This window comes from Rhincodon typus, chromosome 10, assembly GCF_021869965.1.
Source record: "Rhincodon typus isolate 14 chromosome 10, sRhiTyp1.1, whole genome shotgun sequence".
Classification (NCBI taxonomy): Eukaryota; Metazoa; Chordata; class Chondrichthyes; order Orectolobiformes; family Rhincodontidae; genus Rhincodon; species Rhincodon typus.
Window position 1 is genome coordinate 81045204 of NC_063341.1, and position 22404 is coordinate 81067607.

General features: G+C 43.8%; 1 protein-coding gene across 2 annotated transcripts in view; it reads left to right on the forward strand.

The window, feature by feature from the left end:
• The first annotated feature begins 342 nt into the window (after positions 1-342).
• Positions 343-22404, forward strand: part of LOC109931236 (cilia- and flagella-associated protein 45) — a 93462-nt gene continuing 71400 nt past the window's right edge. The window contains exons 1-4 of one of the 2 annotated variants that reach the window (XM_048602127.1): positions 343-363; positions 18875-19017; positions 19196-19340; positions 21488-21658. In XM_048602127.1, coding sequence (XP_048458084.1) covers positions 358-363; positions 18875-19017; positions 19196-19340; positions 21488-21658 — 465 coding nt within the window. In that variant the 5' untranslated portion in view covers positions 343-357. Of the gene's footprint in view, positions 364-11627; positions 11726-18874; positions 19018-19195; positions 19341-21487; positions 21659-22404 lie in introns of those variants that run through there. The other variant, XM_048602126.1, reaches the window with a different exon arrangement.

Genomic DNA, 22404 nt, shown 5'->3' on the forward strand with positions numbered 1-22404 from the left:
CTTTCCCGTGTCATCCTAAACCTCCATCCTTTAGTTTTGGACTCCCTCCTCCCTGGGAAAAAGACCTTGGTTTTTCATCCTGTCCTTGCCCCTCATGATTTTATAAACCTCCATAATGTAACCCCTCAACCTCCCACGCCCCAGAGAAAAAAGCCTCCGCCTATTCAGCCTCTCCTTATAGCTCAAATCCTCCAGTCCCGGCAACATCCTTGTAAATAAATCTTTTCTGTACCCTTTCAAGTTTAACAACATCCTTCCGATAGAAGGGCTACCAGAATTGTATGCAGTATTCTGCAAATGGCCTCATCAATACAGCACAAGATGACATCCCAACTCCTGAACTCAATATTATGACCAATGAAGGTAAGCATACCAAATGCCTTCTTCACAACCTTGTCTACCTGTGAATCCAATTACAAGGAACTTGCACCCCTAGGATTCTTTGTACAGTAACACGCTCTAGGGCCCTACCATTTACTGTGTAGGTCCTGCCCTATTTTACCTTACCAACATGCAACATCTAATTCTTATCCAATTTAACTGCATCTTCCACTCCTCAGCCCATTGGCCCATCTGATCAAGGTCCCATTGTACTTTGAACTAATCTTCTTTACTGACCACTACACTACCTATTTTGGTGTCATCTGCAAACTTACTAACCATTACTTCCTAAATCCGTATCCAAATCATATGTATAAATGACAAAAAGCAGTGGATCCAGCACTCATCCTTGTGACACACCAATGGTCACAGGCCTCCTTTCCAAAAAAAATCCCTCCATCACCACCCTCATGTTTCCTACTTTCAAGCCAATTTTGTATCCAAATGGCTAGCACCTCCTGGGTCCCATGTGACCCAACCTTATTAAACAGTCCACCATCCGGAACCTCTTTGAATGCTTTACTGAAGTCCATGTAGACAATGTCTACTGCTCCTCAAAAGAACTCAATCACGTTTGTGAGACATGACCTCCTCCTCACAAAGACTTGCTGCCTGTCACTAATAAGTATGTAGTTTTTCAATTGTGAGTAAATCTTGTCCCTAAGAATCTCCTCTCATAATTTTCCCACCGCTAATGTAAGGCTCACAAGCCTTTAATTTCTCAGAACATCCCTGTTGCCCTTCTTTAACAAAGGAACACCATTAGCTATTTTCTTGTTGTCTGAAACTTCTCCTGTTATTAAAGAAGATATAAAAATTTTGTAGGCCCCAACAATTTCCTCCCTTGTCTCCCTCAGTATTCTGGGATATATCTTATCAGGTGCTGGGAACTTGTCGACCCTAATGATTTTCAAAACTCCCAACAGGAAGGATATTGTTGCAAAGTTGGGTAGAGTATTTGTGGATTTGAAGGCAGGATGTTAGAATTTGGTGTTTTTAAAATATTGGTGTTTGTAAAATGCTGGGGTCGGGGGGTGGGGAGGAGGCAGTTCATGGTCCCTTTAAAAGATGATGTGCTTTTTTTCGATGCTTAGAGATTCAAAATGGATGAAGGGTGTATACCTGAAATGTCAACTTTTCTGCTCCTCTGATGCTGCCTGACCTGCTGAGTTCCTCCAGCTCCACACTGTATTGATTCAAAAAGGATATCTGTGGGCAGCAGCTTTGGGTCTTTGGACCCGAAATGTTAACTCTGTTTTTCCTTCACAGATGCTGCCGGACCTGCTGAGCTTCTCCAGCAACTTTGTTTTTGAATTCCATGTTTAGGCCATCGGTCTGTAGGCTCCCGAGGTGGAATATGAGGTGTTGTTCCTGTAGTTTGCGTCATTGGGACACGGGAGGAGCCCAGGATGGACATGTCACCCAGGGAGTGGGAGGTGCAGTTAAAATTGTTGGCGACTGGGAGACGTTGTCGTTTGTTGCGTACAGAGCGCAGATGCTCTACGAAATGGTCTCCAAGTCTACGCATGGTCTCACCGATGTGGAGGAGGCCACATCGGGAGCAGCGGATACAGTAGACCAATTGACAGATGTGCAGGTGAACCCCTGTCTGATATGGAGGGTTTGTTTTGTGCCTTGAATGGAGGTGAAGGGGGAGGTGTAGGGGCAGGTGTAGCACTTCCTGCAGTTGCAGAGAAAGGTGCCAATGGTGGTAGGGTTAGTAGGAAGTGTGGAGCGTGGAACGCATGAAGGAGTCGCAGAGAACGCGGTCCGTACAAAAGGCAGATGGGGTGGGAAGGGAAATATCTCTTTGGTTATGGTATCGGACTGTAGGTGGCAGAAGTGGCAGATAACGATATGTTGGATATGATGGTGGGGTGATATGTGAGGACAAAGGGGATTCTGTTTTAATTTTTGTTGGGGGAAGGGGATGTGAGGGCAGAAGCGCAGGAAATGAAAGAGATGCGGATGAGGGCATTTTCGATCACCGGAGGGGGGAGATTAAAGTCTGAAATAGGAGGACCTCTGGGATGTGTGGGAGTGGAACATCCCACCTTGGGAGCAAATGCGACAGAGGTGGAGGAATTGATAGTAGGGGATCGCAGTCTTGCAGGAGGTTGGGTGAGAGGAGGTGTAGTCCAGGTAGCTGTGGGAGTTGGTGGGCTTGAAATAGATGTCAGTTTCGAGGTGGTCACCAGAGATGGAAACGGAGAGGTCCAGGAAGGAGATGGAGGTATTGAAGATGGTCCAGATGAATTGGAGGTTGGGGTGAAAGGTGTTAGTAAAGTTGATGAACAGCTCAAGTTCCTTGTGAAGCACGAGGCAGCGTGGTTACAGTCATCGATGTGGCGGAAGAAGAGGTGGGGCATAGTGCCAGTGTAGCAGCAGAAAAGGGACTTGTCCACATATCCTACGAAGAGGCAGGTATTGCTTGGGCCCATGGCCACCCCCTTAGTCTGTAGGATGTGGAAGGAGTTAAAGGAGAAGCTGTTAAGGGTAAGAATGAGTTCTATTAAGCGTATGAGGGTGTCAGTGGAGGGCGACTGGTTGGGTCTGTGGGAGAGGAAGAAGCAGAGGGCTTTTAGGCCATCTGCATGGACGATACAAGTGTACAGGGATTCCCTTTATTCATTCATGGGATGAGGGCGTCGCTGACTAAACAGCATTTATTGTCCATCCCTAATTGCCCAGAGGGCAGTTAAGAGTCAACCACATTGCTGTGGGTCTGGAGTCACATGTAGGCCAGACCTGGTAAGGATGGTGGTTTCCTTCCTTAAGGACATAAGTGAACCAGGTGGGTTTTTCCAACAATCGACAATGGATTCACAGTCATCATTAGACTCTTATGTCCAGATATTTATTGAATTCTAATTCCACCCTCTGCTGTGATGGGATTTGAACCCAGGTCCCCAGAACACTATCTGGGTGTTTGGATTAACAGTCCAGTGACAATACTACTAGGCCATCGCCTCCCCTATCCAATTGGATATCCATAGTGAAGATGAGGTGTTGGGGGCCAGGGAATTGGAAGTCTTGGAGCAGGTGCAAGGCTTGGGTGGTGTCCCGGAAATAGATAGGGAGTCCCTGGACTTGGGGGAGAAAACAGAGTCAAGGTAAGCGGAAATAAATTCAGTGGGGCAGGAGCAGGCAGAGACAGTTGGTCGGCTGGGATGGTCAGGTTTATGGATTTTGGGAAGGAGATAGAAGTGGGCGGTGTGGGGTTGGGGAACAATGAGGTTGGAGGCTGTGGGTGGGAGGTCTCATGAGGTCATGAGGTTATGAATGGTTTGAGAGACGATGGTTTGATGGTCAGGGGTGGTGTCACGATCGAGGGGGCGGCTGAAGTAACGTTGGCAGTGTTGGAAGTGGCGTCCTTGATGTCGGCGGCAGGAGCAGCATCGGCAGTGTCCTAGGCATCAGCGACAGAAGCAGCAGTGACCGTGGTGTAAGTGGTGGCTGTGGCGCAGCAGCGATATGGTTGGTGGCAACAGAAGTGATGTGAACGGCGTTGGCGGATGTGACGAGGTTGGTGGCGTCAGCGGGAGAGTCCGTGGTGACCGCATGGTTAATGGCACCAGGCACAATGAGAGGGAGGTCCTGGATTGGGTTGAGGACTTGGGGAGTGGAGGAGGCCTGTGTTAGGTGGTAAGCACAAGTAGGTTTAGTGTACTTATGGTTTTTAATGTGAGATAGGGTGGAGAAAAAGCATTGGTTGAAGTTGTGGATCTTGGGCAGAATGAAAAACAGAAGAGGTCCTTTGCAGGCCTAGGAGAAGGAGGTTCTGAGCTGGGGTGAGGTTGATTGTAGTGCCAGAAAATGCTGACGCATTCATGAGAGCGTGTACTTGAACATCCGTAGAGAAAACTGTTTTTGGAGGCTCTGGATGTTGTGTAGATAGAGGTTGTCATGGTTAGGGCCAAATTGGGATGTCCTGAATGTTGTTTGGAGTCCATTGGAGATGATCCTGATCCGTAGGCAGGTACTGAGAAAAGAGATGTGGCTGTAGTACCAGGTTTGCTTGTGTATGTGGTCGAAGAGTTTCAGGGCAGAGATTACCAGAAGGTTGCAGTGGAGAGAGATCCACTGAGGTCTTTCCGGAGGGAGGAGGATAACTTCTTCAAGGTGGGCATCCTTGGAAGAGACTTCACAGTGGGCTTATAGCTCACTCAGAGATAGCAAGAACTACAGATGCTGGAGTCAGAGATAACATAGTATGGAACTGGAGGAACACAGGCCAAGCAGCATCAGAGCAGCAGGAAAGTTGACGTTACCGGTCAGAGCCCTTCCTCAGAAATGGAGAGGAGGAAGACAGCTGGGAAATAAATAGAGAGAGGAGGGGTGGGTGGGATGGTAATAAGTGAGTGCAGGTAGGAAGTGGTGGGGATTGGTCAGTGGATAGGTGGGAGAAATGAACAGGTTGTGTCAGGTCAAGGAGACGAGGATGAGAGGAAGGATTGGACATGGGATGAGGTTGGGGGTGGGGAGATTTTAAAACTGGTGAATTCCATGTTTAGGCCATCGGGCTGTAGCCTCCTGAGGAGGAATATGAGGTGTTGCTCCTCCAATTTGCGGGTGCTGTCATTGTGACACTGGAGGAGGCCCAGGATGGACATGTCACCCAGGGAGTGGGAGGGGAAGTTAAAATGGTTGGTGACTGGAAGATGTTGTTTGTCGCTTGGAGAGCGCAGATGCTCTACAAAACGGTCTCTGAGTCTATGCTTGGTCTCATCGATGTGGAGAAGGCCTCATCGGGAGCAGTGGATACAGTAGACCAAGTTGATGGATGTGCAGGGGAACCCTGTCTGATATGGAAGATTTTGGTCACCTTGCTATAGGAAGGATATTATTAAACTGGAAAGAGTGTAGAAGAAATTTACAAGGATGTTGCCAGGATTTCAGGGACTGAGTTATAGGGACAGTTTGGACAAGCTAGGACTTTTTTCTTTAGAGCGTAGGAGACTGAGGGGGAATCTTATAGAAGTGTATAAAATCATGAGAAACACTCAATGAATGCACTCAATCTTTTTCCCAAAGGTCTGAATCAATCTCTAGAGGGCATCAGTTTAAAGAACGAGGGTAAAAAATACATGGGAACCTGAGGGTCAACGTTTTTACACAGAGGGTGGTATGCATATGGAAGGAGCTGCCAGTGGAAGTGGTTGAGGTGGGTACATTAACAACGTTTAAAAGGCATTTGGACGAATACGTGGATAGGCATTTTTAGAAGGATATGGACTAAGCACAGGGAAATGGGGTTAGCGTGGATGGACATTTTGGTTGGCTTGGACCAGTTTGGGCTGAAGGGCATGTCTTCATGCTGCAGGACTCTATGACTCTGAGTGCCTGATTCAAATTGATTGGCTAAAATCAAAACTTGTTAAAGTTGCTTGATCTGCTAACTGTACAGCCTTTTGATACAAATGTTTCAATTCAGGAGCTCTGTGCACCCGCAAACCCACAAGCTGCTGTCCACAGAAATCCTTTTTGAATCTCTCAGCTTAGAAAAAACACATCATCTTTTAAAGGAACCATGCAGTGATTTCTCCTAGCATTTTACAAACACCAATATTTTCCAAATGCCAAATTCTAATGTCCTGCCTTCCAGTCCACAAATACTCTACCCAACTTTGCAACAATATTATGAAGCTAGTGAAGGTTCAGAAGAGATCTACCAGAATGTTGCTGGGTATGGATGTTTTTGAGTTACAAAGAAATGCTGGACAGAACATAAAACATTAAACATTACAGCACAGTACAGGCCCTTCAGCCCACGATGTTGGGCCGAACTTTTACCCTAATCCTAAGGTCTATCTGACCTCCACCCAAAGGTGGCAATGCATTCCACGTCCCGACCACTCTCTGAGTAAAGAACCTACCTCTGACGTCTCCCCTTTATCTACCTCCACTCACTTTAAAACTATGCCCCCTCGTAATAGCTCCCTCCACCCTAGGCAAAAGTCTCTGGCTGTCTACTCTATCTATACCTCTGATCATTTTGTACACCTCTATCAAGTCACCTCTCATCCTTCGTCGTTCTAAAGAGAAAAGCCCTAGCTCTCTCAACCTTTCCTCATAAGACCTTCCCTCTACTCCAGGCAACATCCTGGTAAATCTCCTCTGCACCTTTTCCAACGCTTCCACATCTTTCCTGTAATGAGGCGACCAGAACTGGGCACAATACTCCAGATGTGGCCGAACCAGGCTTTTATATAGCTGGAGCATAACTTCACGGCTCTTGAACTCAATCCCTTTATTAATGAAAGCTAACACACCATATGCCTTCTTAACAACTCTATCCACTTGGGTGGCAGCTTTCAGGGAACTGTGGACATGAACCCCAAGATTCCTCTGCTCCTCCACACTGCCAAGAATCTTTCGGTTAACCCTGTATTCTGCTTTCAAGTTTGTCCTACCAAAATGAATCACCTCACACTTTTCAGGGTTAAACTCCATCTGTCACTTCTCAGCCCAGCTCTGCATCCTATCAATGTCCTTTTGTAACCTAGAACAGCCCTCCGCATATCCACAACTCGACCCACCTTCGTATTGATAGGCTGGGACTTTCTTCGCTGGAGCATAGGAAGTTGAGAAGTGACTTTATAGAGATTCATAAAATCATGTGGGGTATAGATAGGATTAATGGTAGGTGTCTTTTCCCTAGGATGGGAGCTTTCAAGACCAGGGGGCATATCTTTAAGGTGAAAGGAGAGATTTAAAAAAGACATAAGAGGCAAATATTTTACACAGTGGGTGGTTCACGCGTGGAATGACCTTTCGGAGGACGTGATGGATGCAGGCACAGCTACAAATTTTAAAATTCACTTAGATAGAAAAGAAAAGATTTGGAGGGTTAGGGGCCAGGAAGAGGCAGTTGGGACTTAACTAGTTTGGGATTATGTTCAGCATGGACTGATTGAACTGAAGGTTCTGTTTTGTACTATATGATTCTGTGACCTCCTCCTTTCTTGTATTGATATGCCTTAGAATATCAATGTACCCCTCTCTAGACTCATCATCCACCATGTCTTTCTCCTTTGTGAATACCAATGCAAAGTATTTATTATGGACATCACACACTTCCTCTAGCTCTAAGCATAAACTCCCTCCTTTCCCCTTGAGTCGACCTACCCTTTCCCTACCTACCCCCTTGCTCTTTATACACATGTAAAACGCCTTGGGATTTTCCTTAGTATTGTTTGCCAAGGTCCTTTATAGCCATAGAACATAGATCATAGGACTGTACAGCACAGGAACGGTCCTTCGGCCCGCGATGTTGTGCCGAACATGACGCCAAATGAAACTAATCCCTTCTGCCTGCCCTTGGTCCAAATCCCTCCATTCTTTGCATATTCATGTGCTTATCTAAAAGTCCCTTAAATGCCCCTATCATATTTGCCTCCACCATCACCCCTGGCAATGCGTTCCAGACTGCTACCACTCTCTGTGTAAAAAAAAAAACCTGCCCCTCATGTCTCCTTTGAACTTTCCCCCTCTAACCTTAAATGCATGCCCCCTAGTATTAGACATTTCAACTCTGGGGAAAAGTATTCTGACAGTCAAGCCTATCTGTGCATCTCATAATTTTATAAACTTCTATCAAGTCTGCCCTCAGTCTCCACCACTCAAGAGAACACAACCCAAGTTTTTCTAGCCTCTCCTTGCAGCTCATACCTGCTAGTCCAGGCAGCATCCTGGTAAACCTCACTGCACCCTGTCCAAAGCTTCCACATGCTTTCTGTAACTTCTAACTCTTCTAGCCCTTCTAACACCTTAAGTTTTTTCCTGCCGTCTTTATACTCTTCAAGAGCTCTGTTTGTCTCCAGTTTCCTAAAACTTACGTATGCCTCCTTTTTCTTTTTGACTAAACTCTCAATTTCTCTTGTTATCCAAGGTTCCCAAATCTTGCCATTCTTATCCTTTATTTTCACAGAGACTTGCTGGTCCTGAACTCTATCTAACCCTTTAAAAGATTCCCGCATACCAGATGTAGATTTTCCCTCAACCAGCTGCCCCAGTCTACATACCCCAGTTCCTGCCTGATATTGTCAGAGTTAGCCTTCCCACAATATAGTACTTTCACCTGAGGATTACTTGTATCCTTATACATAAGTAAATAGTTGAGGCTCCAGCAGTGTTCCTTATACAGGTTTCCATTTGTTGAGGTTTACCAGCTTGAAAATGATCAGTTAATCCAAAATTCTGTATCCTGTTAGTTGGCTGACCCTGTACCCATGCTGAAACAAAAACAGAAATTTCTGGAGTAACTCACCAGGTCTGGCGGCATCTGTGGGAAGTAAGCAGAGTTAACGTTTCAAGTCCAATGACTCTCTTCATCAGAACTGAACATCTGAAGAAGGGTCTAGGCCCGAAACGTCAGCCTTCCTGCTCCTCTGATGCTGCTTGGCCTGCTGTGTTCATCCAGCTCTACACTTTGTTATCTTTGATCAGCATGCATGCTGGTATATATCTGAATACCATAAGCCCTTGTCTTGTGAGGTAACCTTTCATATGACGCCTTATTGAAATGCCTTCTGGAAGTCTAAATAATCTACACCTCCTGGCTTTTCATTATAAGGCCATAAGACATTGGAGAAAATGTAGACCATTCAGCCCTTCAAGTCTGTAAAGGATTCTGTAGGGAAGAAAAATTATAACGTGCTAGAATTTCAAATTCAATTGGAAAGCAAAATGCTGGAGTCCTAGTTCAAGCATTCTGGTGTAAAACAAAGGTAATTACATAAGCATAAGGATAGATCTGGCCCTAGTGGTCTGGAGGAAAGACTAAAAGGTAGGACAGTTGATGAAGAGTAGCATATATTTAAAGAGGCACTCAGTTGCTCCTAATTAAAATACATTCCAGAAAGGAAGAAAGATTTGTAAGATAGGAAAAAGCATCCATGGCTATGGAAGGAAGTTACAGGTAATATAAGGACAAAAACTAAGGCATACCATATTGAAAATGCTGTTGGCAGACTGGAAGATTGGGAAATTTTTAAAAATCAACAAAGGGATACTAAAATAGTCATAGTAAGAGCAAAGGTAAATAATGAAAGAAAACTACCACAAAATACAAAAATGGATAGGCAAAGTCTCTTTGAGGAAATAAAAGGGAAGAGGGTGGCTAAAGTGAATATTGGCCCCATGGAAAACGGGACTGAGGAGTTAATAGTGGGGAACACAGAAATGTTAAGGTTACTAATTCAATACTTTGCTTTCGTTTTCACAGTGGAGGACATTAGTACTATCCCAATAGCAACAGTTAATGCAGAGGTCATAGAAAGGGAGGAACTTAGAACAATCATTGTCAATAGGAAAGTAGTACAAAGCAAACTATTGGGATTGAAGGCAGACAAGCCCTCATGCCTGATCACTAAATGGACCCATTGGTCATAATATTCCAAAATTTCCTGGATGCTAGAAAGATTCCAGGATTGGAAAAATACTAATATAACACCCTTATTCAAAAGAGAGAGCAGTTAGTTTAACATGTGCCATTCGCAAATTGTTAGAATCTATTAATAATGGAGCAATAAAGGGACATTGGGAAAGCCTAAATACAATCCATCAGAGTCAACACAGTTTTACAATCTTAAATCATGTTTGATTAATTTGCGAGAGCTCTTTGAAGATGTAATGTGGATCTTGTAGATGTATTATATTTGAACCACCAGAAGGCATTTGTTAAGGTATTGTTTGAAAGGTTAATACACAAGGTAAGATCATTTGGGGTTCAGGGTAGCTTGGATAGAGGATTGGCTATCGAACAGAGGGAAGAAAGTTGGGATACATGGGTCTTTTTCTGGTTGGCAAGGTATGAGTTTTTGTCTGCCAATAGTTCAGCCTGTGGGCTGCAACTACCTACAATCTACATTAATTACTTGGAGGCAAATTAGAAAGCACCTAGCCAAATTTGCAAATGACACTAAAATAGGTGGGAAAGTAAGTCACAATGAAGAAATAAGAAATTTGCAAATGAATATTGATAGTTCAGGTGAAAGGGCCAAAATTTGGCAGATGAATTTTAATGTGGATAAATGTGATGTTATTTATTTTAGGCAGAGAAATAGAATGGGAACTTATTATCTAAATGGAGAGAAACTTTGGAGTATTTTGGTGCAGATAAATCTGGTTGTTCTCACATATGAGTCTCAGAAAATTAGTATGCATGTACTTAAGATGATAAGGAAGTCAAATGGAAATTAATGTTTTTTTGTAAGGAATAGAGTATAAAAGTAGGGAAGTCCTACTGCAACTGCACAAGGCATTAGAACATAGAATATAGAACAGAACAGCACAGTACATACCCTTCGGCCCACGATGTTGTGCCGAACTTTTACCCTAATCCTAAGGTCCATCTAACCTCCACCCCTACCTTATACTATCATCCATATGCCTATCTAATAGCCGCTTAAATGCCCCTAATGAGGCTGACTCCACTACCCTCTCCGGCAATGCATTCCACGCCCTGACCACTCTCTGAGTAAAGAATCTATCTCTGACGTCTCCCCTATATCTACCTCCACTCACTTTAAAACTATGCCCCCTCGTAATAGCTACCTCCATCCTCGGAAAAAGTCTCTGGCTGTCTACTCTATATATACCTCTGATCATTTTGTACATCTCTATCAAGTCACCTCTCATCCTTCATCGTTCTAGGATTAGTGAGACTGTACCTGCAATATTGTGTAACGTTTTGGTCCCCTTATTTGAGGAGGGGTGGATATGCATTGAACGCAGTTCAGAGGCGGTTTGCTAGATTGATTCCAGAAATGAGGGGTTTGTCTTATGATTAGAGATTGTGCAGTTTAAGGATATATCTTCTGGAGTATAGAAGAATAAGAGTTGATCTAATTGAAGTATACGAGATTCTAATGGGGACTGACAAAGTAGATGTAGAAAGAATATTTCCTTATGTGGGGCAGTCTACATTGAGATGTCATAGTTTTAGAATAAGTGATGGCAGATTTAAAAATGGGGTGAAGAGAAATTACTTTTCCCCAAAAATCATGAATCTGTGGAATTTACAATCCTGAGTGGTAGTGGATGCTGGGACATTGAGTAACTATAAGGGGGAGATAGATAGATTTTAAATTAATAGGTAGTTGAAGGATTATGGAGAGCAGGCAGGAGAATGGAGCTGAAACCAGGACAACAACGGGTATGATCGTATCAAAATGGCGGGGCATACTCGAGGGGCTGAATTGCTTACTCCTGCTTATAGTTGTTATGTTTTTGGACAGGACAAACAAGACAAGGGAAAATGTGATGAATGGCAGAACCCTGGAAGCACCGAGGATCAGAAGAACCTTGGTGTGCACGAAGACCAGTCCTTTTAGCAGGACAGGTAGATAAAGCGGTTCAGAAAGCATATGGACTTGTCTTCATTAGCTGAAGCATAAAGTGTAAGAGCAGGAAGGTTGTGTTGGAGCTGTGTAAAAAGTTGGTTAGGCCACATCTAGAATATTATGTGCAGCTCTCGAATCCACATTATAGAAAAGGGTGCACAGAAACATAAAAGATAGGAGCAGGAGTAGGCCATTTGACCCCTTGGGCCTGCTGTACCATTCAAGATGATCACAGTGGATCATCAAGCTCAATACTCTGATCTCATCTTCCCCCTATCCCTTGAACCCTTGAGCCACAAGAGCTATATCTACCAACTTCTTGAAAACACATAACATTTTGGCCTAAATCTCTTTCTGTGGCAGTGAATACTGCAGGCTCACCATTGTCTAAGTGAAGAAATTTCTCCTCTCAGTCCTAAAAGTTCCTGCATCTAATTTGTCTAGTCCTTTTCAAATTTAACAGGTTTCTATAAGATCCCTCCTAAATCTTCTAAACTTCTATGAATATCATCCTAACCAACTCAATCTGTCCCTCATATATCAGTCCTGCCATCCCAGGAATCAATTTTGTAAACTTTCGCTGCACTCCCTCCATTGCAAGAACATCCTTTCTCAGATTAGGAGACCAAAACTGCACACAATATTCCTGATGAGGCCTTACTGATAACTTGCATAATTGCAGCAAGCCTCCTTGTTCCTGTATTCAAATCCTCTTGCTATGAAGGGCAATATACAGTTTGCCTTCTTTACTGCCTACTGCACCTGCACGCTTACTTTTAGTGACTGGTGAGTGAGGCCACATAGGTGTTGGTGAACATTCCCCTCTCTCAATTTACAGCTGTTCAATTAAAAATTTGCCTCCCTATCTTTGCTACCAAAGTGGATAACCTCACAGTTATCCAACTTATACTGCATCTACCCTACAGTTGCCCACTCAATCAGCCTGTCCAAATCACACGACACAATTCTTCATTACCTCACAGCCTACCCTTCAACCCAGCTCTATGTTATCTGCAAATCTTGAGATATTACGTTTAGTTTTCTTATCTAAATCATTAACATGTACTGTGAATAGCTGGGGTCCCAATACTGATCCCAGCAGTACCACACTAATACCCCTGCTATTCAGAAAATGACCCATTTATACCTCCTGAGATAGTAGGAACTGCAGATGCTGGAGAATCTGAGATAACAAGGTGTAGAGCTGGATGAACACGGCAGGCCAAGCAGCATCAGAGAAGCAGGAAGGCTGACGTTTCGGGCCAAACACTTCTTCAGGGTTTTCTATCCATCTCAATACACTTCCACTTATCCCACACGCTTTACTTTTACACGTTAATGTCTTATGTTGGACTTTGTTGAAAACCTTCTGAAAGTTCAAATAAACTGCATCCACTGGCTCCCCTGATTAGCTCAACCAATTACATCCTCAAGGAATTCCAGTGGCTTTGCCAACATTTTTTCCCCTTTTTAAATCCCTACTGGAAGTGTCTGATTCTATTACTGTTTTTGAAGCGCTTCGGTATAAAATTCGTGATAATGGACTCTAGCGTTTTCCCCGCTACTGATATTAGATTCACTCGTATATAATTCCTTGTTTTCTTCCACCTCCCTTTTTAAATAGTGGGGTTATATTAGCTACCCCCTAACCTGTAGGGACTGTTCCAGAATCTAAAGAATCTCAAAAGATGGCCACCAATGTGATAGCTATTTCTAGGACCACTTCCTGAAGTACTCTGGGAGATCAGGTCCTGCCTTCAATCAGATTCTTCAAGACATTTTGTCTACTAATATAGATTTGCTTCAGCTCCTACCTCTCACAAAACCTTGTGTTCCCCATCAGTTAACTTTTGATTATCAGGAAAATGATGGAATGTATCATCTGCTTAGCAATAACCTGCTCACTGACTTCCAGAGGTCAGTGCTGAATTCCAGAGGTAAGGTGAGAGTACCTGCCCTTGACATCAAGACTGCATTTGGTTGATCGTGACATCAAGAAGTCCTTGCACAACTGGAATCAATTGGCACCAGCGGGCAAATTCTCCACTTCTTCGAGTCACACCTAGCACATAGGATGATGGTTGTGGTTGTTGGACGTCAGTCATTTCAGCTCCAGGACATCTCTGTCAGATATTCATCAGGGTAGTGTCCTAGGCCCAAGCATCTTCAGCTGCTTCATCAATGACCTTCCCTTCAACATATGGTTAAAAATGGGAATGTTCAGTGATAATTGCACAGTATTCAACATCATTCGCAATGCCTCAGATGCTGAAGTGGTCCATGTTCAAATGCAACAAGATCTGTAAAGTATCCAGGCTTGGATTGACAAGTGGCAAGGAACATTTGCACCACACAACTACCAGCAATGACCATCTCCAATAAGAACAGGTCAACGGCTAGAAATTCTGTGGTGAGTAACTCACCTCCTCACTCCCCAAAGCCTGTCCACCATCTTAAAAAAGATCGAGAAGGACAAGGTTGGCAGATATATGAGAAGAGCACCACCTGCAAGTTGTCTCCCACCAGCAAGTTCTCCTCCAAGCCACTCACAATCTGACTTACAAATATATTATTGTTCCTTCACTATCAATGGGACAAAATCCTGGAATTCCTCCCTTCATTGTGGGTCAACCTACAGCACATGACTACAGCAGTTCAAGAAGAGAGCTCACCACCACTTCTGAAGGGCAGCTAGGGATGGGTAATAAATGCTGGCCAGCCAGCAACACCAACTTCCCACAAGCAAATAAAAGAAGAACCATTAACCATGTTCATTTTGTGAAGACGGAAGTGAAGTATGAATTTAGTTCATTTTGTTCTGCATTATAAATTCCCCATTCCTGACGACAAAGGACCTACATTAGTTCTTGAAATGACTCCACAAAAACCGATATCCCTTCACCAAGTCACCCTTTATTTACAAGTGCATCGTAAATGTCAGTGACCCAGCTAGCACACAGCTGGCTCCTAGAGTGAACAGAGCCCCTGCCACTCCTGTTTATATCTGTCAGCCTGGGATCCCTGATTGGGGTTGTTAACCTGGTCTAATCAGGGAGCCCTGGCTGTTGGAAATAAACAGGAGTGTCAGGGGTGCGGTTCACTCTTGAGGCCAGCTCTGTGCTCGCTGGGTCAGTGTTGTATACTGTGCTCATTGAAATAAAGGGTGATTTGGTGATGGGCTACTGGCCTTCGTGGAGTTATTTCAGTGGCGACAAGAGAAAAACATGCCCCTGAAGAGATTCACTCGCAACACTCATCTTTGAATTGGGTTAAGCATTTCTGGCACCAGGAAGCTCGACTCATGCGATCCTACTGTCGAAGACTGAGCCCATTATGTGGAAACAATGCATTTTTTTCCGGGCAAATGGCATTGGGGCAGACGAAAAGAAACAAGTAATTCTCTTGAGAGCATGTGGACTCACAGCTTTTTCAGATATTAGGAGCCTACCTTCCAGGAGGAGCCAGATACTAAAATCTAACAAGAGTTGACAGATTTAGCTAAGGAATATTACGACACCAAGCCTCCTCTAATTCTGACATGCTATCGGTTTTACTTGATAGTTTGAGAACCAGGGGAATTTGTATTGGGATTTTTGACGAGGCCAAGACGACTGTCAGAGGCATGTGATTTTGGTTTAACCCTAAGTGAGACGCTGAGAGACCGTGTGGTATGTGGGATTAACGATGTGACCATGCAAAAGCGCTTTTTAGCTGAAGCCCAATTGGACTTCAGACACACGTTACAACTGGCTTTGTTGTTAGAAACTGTGGCAAGTGAAGCTTACAAGTTACAGGATATGCCATTGGACGTGGACATTTTCACCAAACCGACTGAGCTTGGGGAACATAACGTGAGTGAAGACAATTGCATAACCTCAGTTGTAGGATGTGGAAGGTCAAGGTCACCACTAGTATCCCTGCTGATTTCACCTGCGAGAAGTGCACCCAATTCCAGCTCCTCTCAGGCCACGTTAGGGAACTGGAGCTGAAGCTGGATGAATTCTGGATCATTAGGGAGGCTAATGGGGGTGATAGAGAGGAGTTATAGGGAGGTAGTCACACCTAAGTTACATGATAAAGGTAGCTGGGTGACTGTCAGGAGAAGGAAAGGGAATAGACAGACAGTGCAGTAATAAGTATACTACGTTGGATACTGTTGGGGGGGGGATGACCTACCAGGGGAAAGCCATAGCAGCCAGGTCTCTGGCACTGAGCCTGGCTCTGTGGCTCAGAAGGGATGGGGGGAGAATAGGAGAGTGATAGTGATAGGAGAGTCATTGGTTAGGGGAACAGACAGGAGATTCTGTGATTGCGAACGAGACTCCTGGATGGTATGCTGCCTTCCAGGTGCCAGGGTCAGGGATATCTCGAATCCTGTAGACTCGATCCTTAAGGGGGAAGGTGAGCAGCCAGAAGTAGTGGTACACATCGGTATGAATGACATAACTAGGAAAAGCGATGAGGACCTGAAAAGTGAATATAGGGAGTTAGGTTGGAAGCTAAAAGGCAGGACGAGCAGTGGAACAGATTTTTTTGCAGCATCCTTGAGCACAGGTGAGGTCCCGGAGGCCTGGAGAATTGCTAATGTTGTCCCCTTGTTTAAGAAGGGTAGCAAGGATAATACAGGTAATTATAGACCGGTGAGCCTGATGTCAGTGGTGGGGAAGCTGCTGAGAAGATACTGAGGGATAGGATCTATTTACATTTGGAAGAAAATGGGCTTATTAGTGATAGGCAGCATGGTTTTGTGCAGGGAAGGTCATGTCTTACCAGCTTGATAGAATTCTTTGATGAAGTGACAAACTTGATAGATGAGGGAAGGGCTGTAGATGTCATATACATGGACTTCAGTAAGGCATTTGATAAGGTTCCCCATGGTAGGCTGATGAGAAAGTGAAGTCGCATGGGGTCCAGGGTGTACTAGTTAGATGGATAGAGAACTGGCTGGGCAAACAGGAGACAGAAAGTTGTAGTGGAAGGGAGTTTCTCAAAATGGAGAACTGTGACCAGTGGTGTTCCACAGGGATCCATGTTGGGACCACTGTTGTTTGTGATATACATAAATGATCTGGAGGAAGGTATAGATGGTCTGATTAGCAAGTTTGAAGATGATACTAAGATTGGTGGAGAATACAGCAGAATATAGATAGATTGGAGAGTTGGGCGGAGAAATGGCAGATGGAGTTCAATCCAGTCAAATGCGAGGTGATGCATTTTTGAAGATCCAATTCAAGAGCGAACTATACGGTAAATGGAAAAGCCCTGGGGAAAATTGATGCACAGAGAGATCTGGGTGTTCAGGTCCATTGTACCCTGAAGGTGGCAACGCAGGTCGATAGAGTGGTCAAGAAGGCATACAGCATGCTTTCATGCATCGGACGGGGTATTGAGTACAAGAGTTGGCAGGTCATGTTACAGTTGTATAGGACTTTGGTTTGACCACATTTGGAATACTGCGTACAGTTCGAGCCGCCACATTACCAAAAGGATGTGGATGCTTTGGAGAGGGTGCAGAGGAGGTTCACCAAGATGTTGCCTGGTATGGAGGGCACGAGCTATGAAGAGAGGTTGAGTAGATTAGGATTATTTACATTGGAAAGACAGAGGTTGAGGGGGAACCTGATTGAGTTCTACAAAGTCATGAGAGGTATAGACAGGGTGGATAGCAAGAAGCTTTTTCCCAGAGTGGGGGACTCAGTTACTAGGGGTCACGATTTCAAGGTGAGAAGGGAAAAGTTTAAGGGAGATATGCGTGGAAAGTCCTTAACGCAGAGGGTGGTGGGTGCCTGGAACGCGTTGCCAGCGGAGGTGGTAGAGGCGGGCACGATAGCGTCATTTAAGATGTATCTAAACAGATACATGAATGGGCAGGGCGCAGAGGGATACAGATCCTTGGAAAATAGGTGACAGGTTTAGATAGAGGATCTGGATCGGAGCAGGCTTGGAGGGCCGAAGGGCCTGTTCCTGTGCTGTAATTTTCTTTGTTCTTTGTTCTTTGTTGACTCAGGACAGACTTCATGGTGAGTACAAGAGACAACAGTGTGGGAGCAGGAAAGGAAGACATTGTAAGCGATTCTTTAGTGAAGATTAGATGGCAAAGAATTGAACTGAGTCAGAGCAGATCCCCCCCCCTTCAAGCTGGAGGGCAGTAAACAGGTATTGGAGGAGGATGGGCTGTTCACTATATCCAATACACCAGATGAGAAGGCAGAGATGGACGAAGAACGCTAGTTTCTTTTTGCCACAGTCATGTATAATGCCTGATTGGAGGAATTCAATCTGGAGCTAAGGTATTGTGTGCAATTCTGGAATCCAAATTATAGGAGGGATGTGATTGTGCTGGAGAGGGTGCAGAGGACATTTCCTAGGATGTTGTCTGGGCTGGAGAGTTTTAGTTACAAAGCGAGATTGCATAGACCTGTTGTATTCCTTGGAGCAGAGGAGACGAGGGGAGCAAATGATTGAAATGTATAAAATTATGAGGAGCATAGATAGGGTAGACAGGAAAGAATTTTCCCGTTGGTGCAGCAATCAATGATTGGGGGCATAGATTTAAGATAAGGAGCAAGAGATTTAAAAGGATGTGAGGATTTTTTTTCTCACTCAGGGTGGTAGGAAACTGGAACTCACTGCCTGTAAATGTGATAGAGGCAAATACCCTCATAACGCTAAAGAAGTACTCAGATGTTCACATGCAAGCACTAAGCATACAAAGCTGGGCAACAAAGAGGCCAAGTACTGGGAAATGGGATTGGAATAATTGGTTGTTTTTGTCTGACGCAGATTCTATGAGCAAAGGGTCAAAATCTGTGCTGTGGACTCCTATTACTATGTGGCAAACATGGAGTTCTGGGAAAGATGAGAATGGATTGGGAAACACAAATATGTTCGAGAACTTTGAAAGGGAAGGAAACATGGAGATGTTGCGGTAATTTGCAGGCTGAAAGGATCAACAATTGAGTACTAAGGGACAATGGAAAATGTGAAGATTCCAGGTTACACCCCCACATTGTGGTACTGAGTTCCTCACACAGGTGTGGGGAAATATAACACACACAGCCTTCGGGTTGACCCTCAACGATCATGTTCTGCAAGAGTGTGGAGCAGCAACAGATGATAGATTAATTACTGGCCTCTATGTCTTTCAGAAATTGAACCCTGCCACCCAAGCTGGCGCAGAATTGGACCCATGCTCAGATGAGGCACTTGGGAAACTGTTGTATTCCACCTCCAGCAACAAACCTAAGGAGAGTATTCGACTCATTACCAAGGACATGATTCGAGATCTGATGTAAGTGACCTTCATTCAGCTCGCGCACAGTGACTCAGTGTAGAGTAGACAATAAGGGTTAGGGTTCTGAGAGGCTTGTTTCTTTCTCTATTTCCATTTCACTCTCTGCCTGTCTATCTGACTGACTCTCCCTCTCTCTATCTTTCTGTCTTACTCACTCACTCTCTCCCTCTCTCAGTATTCCCACAGAGGATCCCTCAGGCAAGACTCTGATCATGAGCCCTGAGGAGTTTGAACGGATCAAGCAGGCTTCCCGAGTGATCAGTGAGGAGGAACGTGAGGCCATGCGTGTGGCGAACAATGCAGAGAGAATGCAGGCGGCGGTAGGTCAATGGTGTGTTCTGGGTCAGTGTTCCCCTGAGAATCAATGCCATGTCGCAGGTAAATGATCCCTTGAGGGTCAATGTGTACTTACAAGTCAATGTTCACCATTTGATACATAGCCCCCCTTCTTGCCAGTTACCCTGTTCCTAGCTGCCAGCATCCTCATCCCAACCACATTGTGCTTCTCCAGTGTCAGATTTTTACTGAAATGCAAAACTTAGCATTTTGACTTAAAATTGACTGAAGATGATGACTCATGTCAACTAATTCCAATATGAGCAATTTACAAGTTGAGTATTATCAACAGAAAGAATACAGTAGTTGTAAGCATGTGTTCTCTCCATCTAGTAGGTTTAAGAATCAAAAAAGTACTTTACCCTATTTACCTTACTTCATTCTGATGAACAAGCTCAATTTTTTTTCCTTGTCTCTCTTTATTTGACCTTATACTTTCAGATCCCTTGAGCAATAATCTCCAGTTGAATTCTTAGTATCTTATTAAGTATATGTCAGTCCTCACATGATCACTGCTGCAGTTGCACTGTCCATAGATTATTAACAAAACTTCATGTTACAGCCCTAAGTCATTGCTTCACTCGAGAGTACATCGACTGTTGCTAGACTAATCGGTAATGTATCTGTCCATCTCTCTCTTTTTCTGTATCTTTTCTTGCACTTTCCCTTTCTCTCTCTCTCTGTCCGTATATATCTGATTCTCTTTTGCTATAGCTCTCTTTCAATCTCTCTGCCTCTGTTTCTATCTCTCTCCCTCATTGCCCTGCTCTCTTTCTCAATCCCAGTATCTTTCTAAGATCGTATAATCGTAAGAAATAGGATCAAGAACAAGCATTCAACCCATCAACAGCTCATCATTCAATTAGATCATGGTTGATCTGATTGTAGGCTCAATTCCACTTTGTTGTCTCCTCATCCTAAAACTTTTGACTCCCTTGTCCCTTTTTCTATGCTTCTGTCTCTCTCTTTCTATGTCTTTCTCTCTTCACTTTGTGTTCTGTACCTCTTCAAATTGGTCTCTCATGCTCCTTGTCCAATTCTCTTTTTCTGAACTCTTTTTATCTTTCACGCCTTTCTGTTTCTCTGTCTTTCACTCGCACTGCCCCCCTCTCTCTCCTTCTGTACCTCTCTTTCTTTCTGTACCACTTATTTCCAAATGTCAACTTTTCCCTCCCTTCTCCATTGCCCCTGTGTTAGGGATGCCCATGACAGAACAGCATAAAATGGCTGACAATATCCCAACAAGCTTTGCAGTACATGTTTAACACAAATTAGAAAGTGTGGGAAAAACTTGTGTTCTCAGCACATAAAACAATAGCTTTCTGTGAGATTGGATGTGCAACATGAAATCCTAAAATAGGAACATTTCATACCAATTAGTTGTTTCTCTTAAGTTTTTCCTAATTAATCTGTTAGAATATTATGAGTAGGTTTTAATTAGGATCCTTCAAGATAAACATACATACAGTTTCCAAATACATTATAGGTTTAATACATATGTATATGAAATTCACTTAAAAAATTAGAAAGGTTTAAAAACTAATTACAAGTAATGGAAAGGAGCCTCCCTTATCTCTTAACAAGGACAGCAGCTAAGAGGATTGGAATGGTGGGAAATCTCAAAGAAGCTTCTGTTAAAGCCTTGTACAAGCTAGTTAACAGACAAGGGTCACTGGTAACCATGCAAATTTCAACTTCACACATACCAAAATGGCCCAATCACTTCACAGCAACAAGCAATTACTACTATATAGTGATGTACTGAAAACCCAAGCATAGTTGGACAACCCAGCACTAATTAACCAATAATGTACAAGAGGAGGTAGTATGTGCCGCCATGTTAAAGTAACAAGAAAATGTATAAAAGAAAGTTTGCTTATATTTAAAATTAGAGCATCGTTGACTTTTCTTCCGATCTGAGCCAAAGATTAAGAGGGCGATTAAACCCTCATGTTGAGGCCAGCTTCGGGGTGGTCTTTGGCTTTTCCCTGCATTACACCGGTGAATGCTTGAATAAATTACCACATGCCCAAATTCTGCTGTCACCTGAAATTTATTGCCTACAAAAGGCCTCTCCCACACCCTGCCCGCCTCTTTCTTTGTATTATGTCTCAATATATTCTTATTTCAGGAAATGGCTGGTGAACGGAAAAGCTTCATAAGAGCAAAAGAGCTTCAGAGACGTAAGAATGAGAAGCTGAATGAAGTGGAAGAGGCAGCACGGGACAGGGCCCTGTACCTGTTGGAAAAAGCAAATGCCTTACGCCTAGAGCAGGAGGATGAGATTAAACAGATCAATGAGGTGAGAGAAATGGAGAGAGAGAGAGTGTGAGAGAGAGCAGAAGTTGGTTAGTTGAGAAGCAGAAATATAGAAATAAAAATGATAGGAATGTCAGTAGGCTATTCAGCTAGTAGACTGTTCTGCCATTCCATATGATCATGGTTGATCGTCCAACTCAGGATCCTGTTCCTGCTTTCTCCCCATTGCCTTTGATTTCTTTGGTCCAAAGAACCACATCTAACTCCTTCTTAAAAGCATTCAATGTTTTGGCCTCAACAGCTTTCTCTGGCAGAGAATTCCACAGGCTCACCATTCTCTGGATAGAAAAATCTCTCCTCATCTCAGTCCTAAATGCTCCCCCCCGCCATTCCTAAACCATGACCCCTGCTTCTGGACTCCCTAGTCATCAGGAACATCCTTCCTGCATTTATCCATCTAGTCCTGTTAAAATTTAATAAGTATTTATGAAATCCTCCCTCAGTCTTCTAAAGTCCAATGAATAAAATCGTAACTGATCCAGTAGCTATTCATATGTCAGTCCAGCCATACTAGGAATCAGTCTGGTAAATCTTTGTTGTACTACTGCCATAGCGAGAACATAGATACATTAGGGACATTTAAGCGACTCTTAGATAGGCACATGGATGATAGTAAAATGTAGGGTATGTAGGGTAGTTTGATCTTAGAGTAGGATAATAGGTCGACACAACATCGTGGGCTGAAGGGCCTGGACTGTGCTGTACTGTTCTACATTCATTCTATGTTCT